At 54.7% G+C, this 14,960-nt stretch overlaps 2 protein-coding genes across 3 annotated transcripts; both read left to right on the top strand.

Moving 5' to 3' along the window:
- The first annotated feature begins 148 nt into the window (after positions 1-148).
- Positions 149-6,896, top strand: PARP3 (poly(ADP-ribose) polymerase family member 3). 2 transcript variants are annotated; one of them, XM_055344715.1, is made up of 11 exons: positions 149-536; positions 1,195-1,381; positions 2,044-2,169; positions 2,396-2,584; positions 2,795-2,927; positions 3,017-3,243; positions 3,492-3,638; positions 3,847-3,933; positions 4,186-4,363; positions 5,556-5,711; positions 6,333-6,896. In XM_055344715.1, the coding sequence occupies exons 2-11, from the start codon at positions 1,199-1,201 to the stop codon at positions 6,500-6,502; spliced, it is 1,596 nt and encodes a 531-aa protein (XP_055200690.1). In that variant the 5' UTR covers positions 149-536; positions 1,195-1,198; the 3' UTR covers positions 6,503-6,896. The 2 variants fall into 2 exon arrangements, with proteins under 2 accessions (XP_055200690.1, XP_055200689.1); XM_055344714.1 differs by having other exon boundaries at positions 150-536; positions 1,192-1,381.
- A 6,271-nt stretch (positions 6,897-13,167) lies between these two features.
- GPR62 (G protein-coupled receptor 62) lies at positions 13,168-14,882 on the top strand. The gene has a single exon (XM_055344851.1). It carries the CDS (start codon positions 13,168-13,170, stop codon positions 14,260-14,262), a length of 1,095 nt encoding a protein of 364 aa, XP_055200826.1. The 3' UTR covers positions 14,263-14,882.
- Positions 14,883-14,960: the final 78 nt, after the last annotated feature.

Below are 14,960 nucleotides of genomic sequence, written 5' to 3'. Positions count from 1 at the left end.
GCGCCTTCTCTGTGTTTGCGGCCCTTGGACGCTGGGGGGCGTCAGAGATGCAGCGCCCGGAGTCTCGCGGCGGGACTCCTCCCCGTCGGGGGCGGGAGCTAGGGTGAACCAGCCTGGCTCTAGGTAACGGCGAGGAAACGTCGGCAGCCCAGCCCGGAGGAGAGGGAGGCAATGCCCGCGCCTGGGCCCAAGGTCACGGGGCAGCCGGCGGACACGTACTGCGTGCCTCAGGCCACTCAAGCGGCGCGAGGGACGCGCCAGCCTCCTGGGCTGCGCTGGCTCTGCCGATCAAGTGTCCAGCGGTCCGTGGGACAGGCTGCTGGGCTGCGCTAGTCCAGCCTCTGACTCACCGGACTGGTGGCCAGATAGCGGGGAAACCACACCCCCACCCCTGGCGAGTGTAGGGAGATCACTGCCCCAAGTCACGCCTAGCGTTACAGAGGGTTGCTGGAGAAGGCCCTAGAACTGCAACTGCCGTGGGGGTCCTGATACTAGATCCGTGGCTGCCATCTCTCCCAGGTCCCCCCTTCTTTTAGGTGAGTGCCCTATGGCCCTGCCCACAGCCCTCTGCAGGGCAGGGCAGGGCAGGGCAGGGCAGGACGGGGTGGTGCTGGTGCTGGCCCACTGGTCTCAGACCCTGACTGGCACCCCAGAACTTTTAAACCCCTTGGGAAGGATTTCTGGGCCGCAGGGCCCCAAGTTCTAGAGGGACAGATCTGGCCTCGGGAGTGTGGCCCTTGGGAGCTGCTGCCCACTGTCCTCCATAGTTGGGGTGACTCAGCCCAGCAGCCATGCCACGTCCATCTGAGTCAGCTGAGACGGGGCGGAGCGGGCAATACCCAGGGAGTGCTCTGGAGGGAGGAGGAGCCCAGAAGCAAGAAGAGATTCTCCTCACTTTTCCTGCCTCATCAGGACACTGGATTGCTAAAGAGAATAGGGAACCATTCTTCCGAGGCTCTGGGGCAGACTGGACAGGGTCCTGGCCTGGCCCATGCGAATGGGAAAAGGGAAAGGTGACTGGTACAGAGAGCTGGTTTTGGTCTGGCTTAGAGAATAGAGAGATGGAGTCGGGGGGTGGCAGTGGGGAGAGGGTCACCAAAAGAGCAAACCCAGAGTGGGGCACGTTGGTGCTGTGCCAGCCAGGTGGGATACAGAGGCCATGAAGGCCTGAGGGCCCTCTTTGTGCCCCAGAAGAGCCATGGCTCCAAAGCGCAAGCCCCAGGTGCAACAGGAGGGCCCTGAAAAAAAGAAGGGGCGGCAGGGTGCAGAGGAGGAGGACAGCTTCCGCTCCACTGCCGAGGCCCTCAGAGCTGCACCCACAGAGAAGCACGTAGTCCGAGTGGACCCAGCATGCCCGCTCAGCCACAACCTTCAGACCCAGGTAATCTGTCGTCCCCTTCCAGACTTGGAGCCTAGGTACAAATACACTCAGACCAGTTCCCCTCCTCACTGGGCCTCGGCTCTGGCCAGGTAGCTCAGGCTCCCAAGGAAGCTATGTTTCCCTGAGACCCCAACGGTCAGGTAGGGTTATAGCCCATCAGATCCAGGCAGGTCATGTCTGCTCCTCAGACCCTAGGGTAAGCCTCCAAGCTTCTCAGGCCTCCACCTGCCACACTTAAGACAGGATTTCAACCTCCTTAGTCTCCCCAGGGCTCACCTGTAACCCCTAAAGCAGCCTCACAGGGCCATGTCCCACTGAGATCCCTTTTGCATGGCAGGGTTGCATCCTGTCAGACCTCCAGGGCAGAAGCAGTGTCTCCCTCTGATTCCCTGACACAGGGTACAGCCACATCCTCCCAGAACTTCCCCCAACTGAGTTTAGTCACGTTCCCTCAGATTGTGGCCCCCAGGGCAGAACCATGACCTCAAGCCTTTCCTGATAGAGCCTCCCCTGGATGTCCCAGTGCATCCTGACTGCTGTTCCCCTCAAACCCCTGTCAGTGTGTGGCCCGCCCTCCCTACGGCCTGCTCTCCCACCTGTTCCACCTGAGGGCCGCCCAGGCTGGCCTGCCCTCCCCAGAGCACCCCCACCCCCGGCCCTAGGTGCATGAAGACTACGCCTGCACCCTGAATCAGACCAACATTGGAAAAAACAACAACAAGTTCTACATCATCCAGCTGCTGGAAGAGGGGGACCGCTTCGCCTGCTGGAACCGCTGGGGCCGCGTGGTGAGTGCCACCTTGCCATCCTGGACCCACCTTCCCCACCCCTGCTCACCAGGGTCCCCACAGCTCACTCGGCAACTGCCTGCACCCTCTCTCCACCTCTGAATGCCCAGCGGCTCCTGCCGCAGGGTCTGGCACAGCTGAGGCCAACCAGATGTTTCACAGTGGGCAACTGTGGCAGGCACCCGCACCCCCCGCCTGCCCTGCTGCCTGAGGCTGTTGGTTGCAGGGAGAGGTGGGCCAGTCGAAGCTCAGCTACTTTGTGTTGCTGGAGGATGCAAAGAAGGACTTTGAGAAGAAATTTCGGGACAAGACCAAGAACAGCTGGGTGGAGCGGGACCACTTTGTGGCCCACCCGGGCAAGTACACACTCATCGAAGTACAAGGAGAAGATGAGGCCCAGGAGGCCGTGGTGAAGGTGAAATGGCCAGGAAGGGTGTTGGTGGGCCCCAGTATGAGGGAGGGGACTGGAAGGAGAGACCCAGCCAGTTGGCTTCTGCCACTGCCCAGCTGTGTGACGTCGGGCATACACCTCCCCTCTCTGGCCTCAATGTGGCCAGTCTCTAATGCCAGGTTCTGCTTTGGCTGTGCCCAGCTGCTCCTGCCCATCCACGCCCTCTACCTCTAGGTGGAAGGAGGCTCAGTGAGGAACATAGTTCAGCGGGTACGGCCCTGCTCCCTGGACGCACCAACACAGAAGCTCATCACCAACATCTTCAGCAAGGACATGTTCAAGAATGCCATGACCCTCATGAACCTGGGTGAGGGGAGAGGGGCCAGTCAGGAGGCAGGGGCCACAGGGGTGGCAGGGCTACAGGGCTGAGTCTCCCCCACTCTCTCCACCCCTTAGATGTAAAGAAGATGCCCCTAGGGAAGTTGAGCAAGCAGCAGATTGCACGGGGCTTCGAGGCTTTGGAGGCTCTGGAGCTGGCCCTGAAAGCCCCCACGGATGGTGGCCCCAACCTGGAGGAGCTGTCCTCCCACTTCTACACTGTCATTCCCCACAACTTCAGCCGCAACCGGCCCCCGCCCATCAACTCCCCTGAGCTTCTGCAGGCCAAAAAGGACATGCTGCTGGTGAGGTTTGGCAAGCAGGCAGGCAGCAGGGCAGACAGACAGACTGGGCAAGGGAGATGGGGGACAGATGGCCAAGGAGGCCCAGATAGGCGGACTGAATGGGTAGCTGGAAGGACAGGGGAGGGGAGGGCCAGCCGGATAGATGTGGTGGGAGTGCACAGGTCAGGTGGCTGGGGCCCCAGGTCGTGTGGGAGGGAGGAGGCTGGGAGTGAATTGGACAGACAAGCTCTCAGTGTCCATCACTGTAGGTGCTGGCAGACATCGAGCTAGCCCAGACCCTGCAGGCATCCCCTGAAGAGGAAAAGGTAGAGGAGGTGCCACACCCCCTGGACCGAGACTACCAGCTCCTTAAGTGCCAGCTCCAGCTGCTGGACCCAGAGGAACCCGAGTACAAGGTGGGCCATGTCCCACAGAGGAGCCGGGACAACAGTAGGCACTGTCCCTCTGCCCATCTGCCCTCCTGGTGTGCAGAAGAGCCGCTTGCCCTTGGCCTTCTCTCCCTGTGTCTGTAGGGCCTGAGGAGAGCTCTGGGACTGGAAGCACCAGTGGGGGTTTGTCCACACATCTCTCACCCTTGGCAACTAGTTTCTGCTTTTCCTGCAGGTGATACATACCTATTTAGAAAAGACTGGCGACACCTACCGGTGCCCTGCTCTTCAACATGTTTGGAAAGTGAACCGAGAAGGGGAGGTAATGGAAAGTACCCCCCCCCCCCCCCCGCCCCGCGCCCAACCCATTACCCTCACTACCTGTCCCTAGCATATGTGCCCATTAGCAAGTCGGTGTAGCAATTCATCAGCTTCCGCCAGACCCAGGCCTTGCGTTTGTGTGCGTCACTGGCCACAGGGGCCTTTTGCTTCGCTCATGCCCTCTGAACGGTGGGGAGAAGCACCTGAGCTTGCATAATGTGACGCTCCCTGTTTCCACCTCCTTCCCCTGAAGGGAGATAGGTTCCAGGCCCACTCCAAGATGAGTAATCGGAAGCTACTGTGGCATGGCACCAACGTGGCGGTGGTGGCCGCCATCCTTGCCAGTGGGCTCCGCATCATGCCACATTCTGGCGGCCGTGTTGGCAAGGGCATCTACTTTGCCTCAGAGAACAGCAAGTCGGCTGGCTATGGTGAGGTACCTCTCAGGGCCAACCCCCAGGGGGACTAGCCCTAGTGCTTGCCCAGCTTGTGGTGGATCTGGGAGAGGAACCTTTGAATGGCTACTGACTAGAGTGCTCAGTGGGGCTCCCCAGGGACTGGGGGAACTCAAAGGGAGAGCAGTGGCCAGGGACAGGTTAGAAGTGGCAGGCAGCTTCCCTTCTCAGAGAAGGTGATGCAGATCACCTTCAGGATGAGTGAGCCAGCCACAGGTGGGGCGGGGGAAGGTAGTGAAAGAGCAGGCTTGGAGGTGAAGAAGCTAGAAGCACAAACCCTGGAAGGCTGCAGCAGGTCAGGACCTCTGAGCACAGCCTGATGATAAAGATCCAAGCAAATGCCTGGTGTAGGCAGGGGGCTGGAGTTTATCCAGGGAGTGATGGGGACCCTAACCAGACTTGTATATAGAGCATCTCTGTGGCTGTAGCCATGGGGAGGGCCACTGGGCCAGAGGTGCAGGGAAGCCATGCTCTCACCCAGGCCAGATGTGATAGGCATCCCGCCCAGGCAGTGGAGGTGGGGGAAGAGAGTATCCGTGAGAGGAATGCATGAGAAGTGGGATGGGAAGCTTGTGTGACAAGGCCGGAGGTATCTCTCATCATCCCCAAGTTTCTGTCCAGAGGTGTCCTCACTAAGACCACCTCCCCAGACTGGATTCTCAGCCAGCCCATCATTGGAGACCCCTACCTCCCACTGAGCCAAGAGAGCCAGGCTGGATGGGGGTGATGATGTTCTAGGATATCTGAGGTTGCCCAGGGCAAGGGGTCCACCAGAACAGAGGAGCCTAGGAAGGAGTAGAGGGTAGCCTTGGGAGAGCCAGTGCAAGGGGGTCCCCAGGTAAGGGGCAGAGGATACCAGTGGCGAAATCAGCAGAGCCAGCCAGAGAGAGAAGGCATCTACCCTGGATTTAGCCACTGGGACTCATAGCTGACCTTGGCGTGAGGGGCAGGGGCTGCAGAGGCCTGCTCTCAGGGATCCAAGGAATGGGGGAGCGGGTGGGAGGGAGCACAGCCAGGACAAGGGGGTGTTTTAAGGATGCAGGAAGAGTGGGCACTTTTCTGGGCTGAATCAACAAAGCCAGAGGAGATAATAATGCAGCAGAGTGGGGGTCAGGAAGTCAGATAAGAGGGCCAAGCTGCCCATGTTGAGCTTCTCTGTGTCCCCCAGTTACTGGCATATCCTGCGGAGCCCACCAACTTGGCTACATGTTCCTGGGTGAGGTGGCACTGGGCAGAGAGCACCACATCACCATCGACAACCCCAGCTTGAAGCAGCCACCCCCTGGCTTCGACAGCGTCATTGCCCGAGGCTCCACAGAGCCTGGTGGGTCCTGAAAAGCTGGACATCCCTGAGGATAAAGGCCTGGGGCTGAGCTAGGGGACTGGGAAACTTTCAGGGAGGAGGTGCGCAGGGGAGGGGCAGTGGTGGGGAAGAGAAGAACCAGGCTTCCCTACTACGTCATTCACAAACCTTTGCTGATTCAACACATCACTCCTGAGCATCCAGGAGGGCTTCAAAGAAAAGGTGTCAATGACTGAGCATCAAAAGGTAAGTAGGCAGGGACGCCTGGGTGGCTCAGCGGTTTAGCACCTGCCTTCAGCTCAGGGCCTGATCCTGGAGTCCCAGGATCGAGTCCTATATCGGGCTCCCTGCATGGAGCCTGTTTCTCCCTCTGCCTGTGTCTCTGCCCCTCTCTCTGTGTGTCTCTCATGAATAAATAAATAAAATCTTAAAAAAAAAAAAGTAAGTAGGCATTTCCCAGGCAGAGGAATTAGGAGGATATTCCACGCAGAAGGCCCAGCCTGCGCAGTGGTTTGGAGACTGCAAGGTGGGAAGGAGCAGGGGTTCCCTGTGGCAGAGTGGGGAGCATAGGGGGCAGAACTTATTGGTGAAGCTGAGGATCAGTGATCCTTGAGTCACCTGTGGCCCTTGCTGTACCTGCAGATCCATCCCAGGACACCGAGCTAGAGCTGGACGGCCAGCGAGTGGTGGTGCCCCAGGGCCAGCCTGTGCCCTGTGCAGAGTTCAGCAGCTCCAGATTCTTCCAGAGCGAGTATCTCATCTACCAGGAGAGCCAGTGTCACCTGCGCTACCTGCTGGAGGTTCACCTCTGAACCGTCTGCCTACCCCTGCCCCTTGCCTGGGGCCTACTGGTGGCCAGACTGTCATCCTTAACCTTCCTGCCCATCTCTCGTGCCCCCAAATCTCCCTCTTATGTCCCAGACAGTGATTTCCCCCCCTCCCTCCAATCCTTGCTAGCCGTGGCATGGCTATGGCTCCAGAGTCTCGCCTCCTAAGGTGTTGGGTGTGATGGACTGCCATTGTTACTGGGGCACAGATACAGCAGCCCATTCAAGTTAGAGGAGCACAGGCTGAGAATGGATGGAATCCCACATCCACCCAGGCTGTCCGCCCTGCCCCAGACTGTCTGTCCGAGAGGTGTGAGCACCAAGGTAGGCTGAACTTCAAAGCATATATAACAAGTTTATTAAATATTGTATCTGCTCACTCCCTGGTCTCTGCTTGTCTGTGCTGCAGCTGCACAAGGCCTGGCTCTCCTTCCCTCTTGTCGGAGACCCACCACACCACACAGCAGCCCTAACCCCACACTAGGGAGTGAGCACTCACAAGGTTGATGTGGGACACACACACACACACACACACACACACACACACACCGATCTACATCCGTGTCTGCAACAATGGGCCTCCTGATCCTTGAGCTTTCAAAGGAGACTCTCACCAATTCAGAACTGTTGGGCATTTGGGGACCCACCTGGTGATTCTGCATTTTAGCCCAGACACAACTGGGCAAATCAAGCATTCCTCATGTCTCGGCCCAAACATCCACGTGTATCATATGTGAATATTATTAATAAGTTCAGCATTTACCCAAGGGGTACTGCTCTACAATCATGATGGGAACACCAGTCCCCCCCTCTCAGGTAACTCTGTCCCCAAATGGGGTGCAGGTGCTAGAGAGCAAGTCTGGGACTGGTCCAGGATCACACATTGCATTTAGTTGTCATGCCTCATGTGTCTCCTTCAGCCTGAAACCATTCCTCAGCCCTTCTTCTCCCTTCATAACTTTGACATTCTTGATGATGAAGGAGACAGGCCAGTTGTTTTACAGAATATCTCGAGATTTGGATTTGTCTAATGTTTTGTTATGATCAGCTTCAGGCATTGCAGCTGGGGCAGGAATGTGACCTACATGGTGTGTTCTCAGTGCATTATAGCCACAGGGACATGTGACGTTAATTTTGATCTCTTAAGAGGGTGTCCACCAGGTGTCTCCATTGGGAAGTCACCATTTCTCCCGTTTGTAATTAATCAGTAATCCATGGGAAAATATTGTGAGGTATAATTAATCAGTAATAAATGGGAAAATATTTTGAGGTATTTCCATGGGAAAATATTTTCATATCCATCCTGGACTTTCGCCACTAGCTTTAATATGCATTGAAGATTTTTACCCGAAATCGACGACTTAGATCAATTTTTGCTAAGATAGTTGCAAACAACAGTTACCTAATTCCATCATTTCTCTTGTATTTATTAATTACTGGTCTTTCTTTATTATCCTTATGGACTTGTGGATTCTTATGCAATGGGTTCTAATCCATTACTGTAATGTTGATCTTCAAAATGTCCCAGATTTTGCCAGCAAAAAGTCTTTCAAGCTGACTTCCAGATCTACATCATTTTTTGAGCACTTCCTTACTTTCTGGCATCTCAAGATATTCCAGGCTCATCTCACGCAAACCAGCCATTTCTCCAAGGAGCTCTGGTTCTCTAGAGCAGGAAATGGTATGAAACATCCAAGATTTGGGTAGTAGGTATGCTTCTTCGTTCTGGGGTGTCATTGCTTTTAAATCCTCATAGTAAACATAGCCAGGAAATACATATATGTGAATACATCTACCCATATCTATTTCTCCAATTCCAATCCAACACCACCGGGTTCTTCCATTCATCCCCAAATGTATATTTAAAATGCCTCCTTTCTGGGACGCCTGGGTGACTCAGTGGTTGAGCTTCTGCCTTAGGCTCAGGGCATGATCTCAGGGTCCTGGGATTGAGTCCTGCATTGGGCTCCCTGCGGGGAGCCTGCTTCTCCCTCTGTCTATGTCTAACTGCCTCTCTCTGTGTGTGTCTCTCATGAATAAATAAATAAAATCTTTTCAAAAAATAAAAATAAAATGCCTCCTTTCTCTAACAGTAATAATCTTGGTTTCCATCAACCTTAATATATTTACTTATTGCCTAATCCCATACAAAAAGAAGTTTTAGAATTGCTACACTCATACCATTGTGAAAAACAAACTTTGTAAGTTGAGCTCAAGATGTACTGAATCTTCTTCAAGACTTAACTTTTAGGCTAAGGGTCAGTGGTCAAAGTGGCAGTTTGAGCACAGGTTCAAATATTACTTAGATGAGCTGTTTATTTCTCTCCAGTATTGTTATACATTTGAAGTATAGGTAGGTTCATTTGTTTCTGTTCGTAATTAACTTTTAGGGGTTTTTCCTTATCTTCATTGATTGATTTTTTCAATACATAGAACATTAACATAGTTTCAAAACGTCTAATATTTTGGACAAAAATGTGTGCTCAGAAGAACATTCTTCTCTAGCCTTTCACTCCATTCCCACCCACTTACTGTAGTTTCTGGTTTATCCTGCCTGCATTTCTTCGTGCAAATTAAAACAAAACAAAACAAAACAACAACCAAAAAAAACCACAAAAACATAAATACAGAGTGTTTCATTATCCCTCCATTTTTAATTTAGTTGGACTACTTTGGAGCGAGCATGCCCTCTCCAACTCACTATCACCTCCATCCCTCCCTATCATCTACCCAGTCTACTTTTCTCATTTGCCATTCTCACTTGACCCCTGCTGACCCCTCTCAGACCCAGGTGGTTTAGGCACTGCCCCAGGCCCACAGGCCCAGCTGGGCAGGGAGAAGAGGTAAAAGGAAGGCATTGGACTTCCCCTTATTCCGAACTAAAACCTCAAAAATCCAGCTTTACCTCCTAGAGGCAAAGGCCCACGTTTAAGTTGTGGCCAAGCACAGGAAGTGGTGCCTGTGTAGACAGAGCCCAGGAAGCCAGTGACCTGGGTTCCAGGTACAACTCAGCTGTGTGATCTGGGACACATTCCTCACCTCTCTGGGCACCAGTTTTCTCATCTGAATAACAGAGAATTGGACCAGGCCCCTCAAATTCCAGCAGGAAATGAGTCAAATTTGGAGGCTCAGGCCCTGATGGCTCTATCATCTAGCTCTGTACAGTGCTGATCATGTGCCAGGGGTGGGTTCTAGGGGCATAGACAAAGACAGAATCCCTGCTCCCCTAGAGCTTATAGGTTAATACAACAGGCTCTAAACAAGCAAGTGCAGAGATACGAAATTTCTCAAGTAGGAAAAGTGTCAATAAAAATAAGGCAGGGTAAAGAATTAGTGATGGGAAGGTGGGGGATTTTTGGAAAGATGGTCACCAAAGGCATCTCTCAAACAGCGCCTTGAATTAGGTGAGGGAGGGACCAAGTTCTGGACAGATCTGAGAGAAGTGTGTTCTGTCAGAGACAACAGCACATGTGAAGATCCTGAAATGGAAACCGGTTTGACATAGTGCAGGACCAGCAAGATGACTGCTATGGCTGGAAGTATGGTTAGCAAAGAGTGTGACCTCAGAGAGTTGGAGATAAGGCCACCTGGGCATCAAGGAGGTGAGAGTCTAACCTGATCGTGGGAAGCTCTTAAAGGGATGACAGCAGGGTCATGACATGATCGAATTTTAGAAGGATCCACTTCAGTAGTTGTATAGAGTGGACTGGAGGCTGTGACAATTAAGATCCAGTCGGCGGGGGGGGGGGGGGGGTAACTCGATGACGGGCACTAAGGAGGGCACAAGATGTAATGAGCACTGGGTGTTATATTCAAGTGATGAATCACTGAACTCTACCTCTGAAACTAATAATGCACTATATGTTAATTAATTGAATTTAAATAAATTCTTAAAAATCCAGTCAGCACAGCTGAAATCACCCTAGGGATTCCAGACAAGGAGAATATGATAGAGACAAGGAACTGAACTACCAAAGGGGATAGGGAGGCCATCCAAGGATCAGCAACAGTAGAAAGTTGCTACCACTCTTAGGCTGGAGGGATAATGGAATGAAATGGTATTCCACTGCGCAGAGGCCAAGGTCTCCCTGCAGGCACTCAACCACAGAGGGGGCTGCTCTAGGAGAGAGAGGCTGTCCCCTGAGGAGGTGACCCAGAGACCCAGGCTGAGTGTGAGATGGCAAATAGCTTGGCTTCTTCCCTCCTCCACCTTCCAGTCTTCTGCTGCTGTTATTAGCCGAATATACCCAAAAAACAGCTGGCAAAGGAGTCTGGGAAGTACAGTTCCCTGGGAGGTGGAGCACTGGGGAAGACTGGGGACTGGATCTGGCAAATGACCAGCACAAGGTGCAGGAGCAGAGGCCAGGAGACCAGTTAGGAGGATGCTGAAGTGGTTCAGGTGTGAGGTGGTGGTGGCTGGGTCCACAGATATTAATGGGTGAGATGTGGGGTCTGGGGGAAGGTAGGCATTAGTAATGACTTCTGAAATGGAGTTTATTGAGCTGCAGAAGGCTCTGAGAGGAGCACATTGGGGAGGGCTCTAGAGTCATGGTTCTGCTTTGGACATAGGACATTTAAGATGCCCAATAGTCAAAGTACTAGGGGAGATGTTGGAGAGGCAAAGGAGAGGAAGGCGCTTTAGATACAAGTCAAGCCATCAGGATATAGAAGGGGTTACACAGGGGACTGGGTGACTTCACTTGAGGGCATATGCCCCAATGGAGTCATATGACTTTCTCTGAGCCAACTACCTTGGGTGTGGAGGATGCCATACACTGACTGGCCAGGACTGGATTTTGTGCCTTACCAGGAAAACGGAGGGTGGGGATTTTTCTCATCCAAACCATAAGCCCTGAGAGTTGGGAAAGGGTGGTTACCTAAAGAAAACTCAGGGTGCTCCTAGCAGAAGGGGACTTGTTTGCTAACAGTAAAAACAAAACCAAACAAAAAGCAGCAGTTTGGGGGAACCTGGCTGGTTTAGTAGGTAGAGCATCTCATCCTTAGGGTTGTGAGTTCAAGTCCCATGCTGGGTATAGAGCCCACTTTATTTTATTTTTATTAAGATTTTATTTATTTATTCATAGAGACAGAGAGAGGCAGAGACACAGGCAGAGGGAGAAGCAGGCTCCACGCAGAGAGCCTGATGTGGGACTCGATCCTGGGTCTCCAGGATCACACCCTGGCCTGCAGGTAGCGCTAAACCACTGCGCCACTGGGGCTGCCCTAGAGCCCACTTTAAAAAAATAGATAGATGATAGATGATAGATAGATAGATGATAGATAGATAGATAGATAGATATAGATAGATGATAGATAGATAGATAGATAGATAGATAGATAGATAGATAGATAAAAAGTACTCAGCAAGACATTAAAAAAAAACACCAGCAGTTGAGATGGTAACTACACTTAGTGTGGTGAGCATTTTATATTGTATAGAATTGTCAAATCATTATGTTGTACACCTAAAGTTATCTATAATACTATATGTCAATTTTACTTCTTTTTTTAAGATTTATTTATTTATTCATGAGAGACACAGACATAGGCAGAGGGAGAAGCAGGCTCCATGCAGGGAGCCTGACGTGGGACTCGATCCTGGGACTCCAGAATCATGCCCTGAGCCAAAGGCAGACGCTCAACCCCTGAGTCACCCAGGCGTCCCCAAAAAAGAGAATTGTACTTCAATTGAAACAAAAACAGTGGGGCACCTGGGTGACTCAGTCAGTTAAGGATCTGCCTTCAGCTCAGGTCATAATCCCTGGGATGAAGCCCCAGGTTCCTTGCTCATTGTGGAGTCTGCTTCTCCTTCTCTCTCTGCCCCTACCCCTCTGGTGCTCTTGCCCGCACATGCTCTCTTGCAAATAAATCAATAAAATCTTTTAAAAAATAAAACAAGCAAAAACAGCAGTTTCCCCAAGGCCTCCTCTCATTAATTCTACACACTATCATGAAGCACCTATTCTGTGCTACGCTAATCCCTGTTGAGAGCGTACTATGTGCCAAGGCCTATGATTTTTTTTCCCTCACCTTTCCCAGCCTCTCTGAGAGAACTAGCCCTCCTAGAGCCCTCTCTGCTCCAGCTCTTGCCTTACTGGTACTTCAGTTTCCCCTCAGGACAAAGGCTGAATGATCTGCTTGCCCCCATTGATGGAGATGAGAGGAGAGAGCATGTAGGGGGCTACTTCCTACTCCCACTCCAGCAAGGCTGGGCTGACTCCAAAGCCCACATTCTGATATCCTCAGTCTAGAGTCCAGCCTGTGCTCTGGGCCCTTCTCCAGAGGCACCCCCAGCACTTCCAGTTGGCAGCTGGCAGCTGCTAGGACCCAGGGGGCCGGTGCCAGGCCCTGCTCCTCCCTTGCCAGCTCTGTGTGTCTCTAAAGGGCAACATCAGAGTGTCAGCCAGTACCATCTCCAGCAGAGGCTGAGTTGCCCGGGCAGAGGAGAGAGCTGAAGTCCCAGCCTTGCACCTCTGCATAGGGCCGGCCAAGCCCCTGAGAGGATGGCAGCCTGGGCGACGGAGCCAGCGCGCGGGCAGCCTCCGAGGCGAGGGGCTGGAGGAGCAAGGGACAGGTGATGGGAAGGGGGGAGGGGGGATGCTCCGTTTCGCTCCCTGCAGTGCCGCACAAGGTGAAGCCTGAGCGCTCGAATGGCCAACTCCACAGGGCTGACCACCTCGGAAGTCGTGGGCTCGGTGGGCTTGGTCCTGGCGGCCGTCGTGGAGGCAGCGGCCCTGCTGGGCAACGGCGCGCTGCTGGTGGTGGTGCTGCGCACGCCGGGACTGCGCGACGCGCTGTACCTGGTGCACCTGTGCGTCGTGGACCTGCTGGCGGCCGCCTCCATCATGCCGCTCGGCCTGGTGGCCGCGCCCCCGCCGGGCCTGGGCCGCCTGCGCCTGGGCCCCGCACCGTGCCGCGCCTCGCGCTTCCTGTCGGCGGCGCTGCTGCCCGCCTGCACGCTCGGGGTGGCCGCGCTCGGCCTGGCGCGCTACCGCCTCATCGTGCACCCGCTGCGGCCGGGCGCGCGGCCTCCGCCCGGCCTGGTGCTCGCGGCCGTCTGGGCCGCCGCGGGGCTGCTGGGCGCGCTCTCTCTGCTCGGGCCGCCGCCCGCGCCGCCCCCGGCCCCGGCGCGCTGCTCGGTCCTGGCCGGCGGCCTCGGGCCCTTCCGGCCGCTCTGGGCGCTGCTGGCCTTCGCGCTGCCCGCCCTCCTGCTGCTCGGCGCCTACAGTGGCATCTTCCTCGTGGCGCGCCGCGCAGCCCTGCGGCCCCCCAGGCCCGCGCGGGGCTCCCCGCGGCCGCGCTCCGACTCTCTGGATAGCCGCCTCTCCATCCTGCCGCCCCTCCGGCCTCGCCTGCCTGGGGGCAAAGCAGCCCTGGCCCCAGCGCTGGCCGTGGGCCAGTTTGCAGCTTGCTGGCTACCTTACTGCTGTGCGTGCCTGGTGCCCGCTGCGCAGGCTGCAGTGGCCGAGGCGCCGGTCACCTGGGTGGCCTACTCCGCCTTCGCGGCGCACCCCTTCCTGTATGGCCTGCTGCAGCGCCCGGTGCGCCGGGCACTGGGTCGCCTGGCCCGCCGGGCACTGCCCCAGCCCCCGAGGGCCTGCACTCCGCGGGCCTGGCACCTGCCAGCACTTCTGCAGCACCTCCAGGGGCTTTCAGAGAGCCCTGCTCTACCGTCTTCTGAGGCACCAGAACAAGCCCCAGATTTGCCAGGAGGGGAGAACCTGAGTATGTCACCGGCCACCTGAGAGGACATCGGTCTCCCATGCTGAACTGAGACTGGAGAAAAGATGGTGCTATCAGAAGGAGCCCATCCAGCCTCCTGCACAGTTCCTTCCGGGCAGGTGCCCTGCCTGGATTTCTGGCTCTGGGACGGGGAGAAAGGGAGCCTGCGGCCTAGTGAGATCAAGAGGCTTCTGGGAGCTAGGAATCCTGGGTTCTGGGCCCTATTCTGCATAGTCTTGAATACAGACCTACTCTTCCCTAGGCCCATTTTCCCATCTGTATCCTGAACCATCTCTGAGGGCTCCTTCAGTTTAGGTGGTTTGAACACTCATGGATAGTCCCCAGGCCAAAGAAAGAGAGGAGGTGTGCAGGGTCACCAAGACGAGGGCCCTATGAGCTTACAGCCAAAGGGATGGACCAAGCAGGGCAAGGTCTAGGTAACAGCCACAGCAGGAGGAACCAGTGGAGAGACACTCAGAAGGACTTTCCTGACAACTGCACCAAGAAGTGGCTGGACAAAGCTACTGGAACTCCTCTATCAGCTTCTAAAATGCCCATAAAGCAACTTCATCAGTGTGGTGCCAGGGGCAGGAGGCTGGACAACATGAACCTAAAGGGCCCTGAAGCCCCAGAACTGGCATGTGGAAGGGGCCAAGACCCAATGGGGACTGGCGGATTCACAGATAGGGTCCTCTGGGGCCTTGGCCACACTCATTCTCTG

This window comes from Nyctereutes procyonoides, unplaced genomic scaffold, assembly GCF_905146905.1.
Source record: "Nyctereutes procyonoides isolate TBG_1078 unplaced genomic scaffold, NYPRO_anot_genome, whole genome shotgun sequence".
Classification (NCBI taxonomy): Eukaryota; Metazoa; Chordata; class Mammalia; order Carnivora; family Canidae; genus Nyctereutes; species Nyctereutes procyonoides.
Note: the sequence above shows the minus strand (reverse complement) of the source record. Positions and strands in the feature narration are given on the sequence as shown.

Excerpts from the sequence above, each read along its gene's own strand:
- PARP3 (XM_055344715.1), top strand. The coding sequence starts at position 1,199 with ATGGCTCCAAAGCGCAAGCCCCAGGTGCAACAGGAGGGCCCTGAAAAA. Across the intron at positions 2,585-2,794 it reads CCCAGGAGGCCGTGGTGAAG|GTGGAAGGAGGCTCAGTGAG; the intron begins GTGAAATGGCCA and ends CTCTACCTCTAG. Across the intron at positions 3,244-3,491 it reads CCAAAAAGGACATGCTGCTG|GTGCTGGCAGACATCGAGCT; the intron begins GTGAGGTTTGGC and ends CCATCACTGTAG.
- GPR62 (XM_055344851.1), top strand. The coding sequence starts at position 13,168 with ATGGCCAACTCCACAGGGCTGACCACCTCGGAAGTCGTGGGCTCGGTG.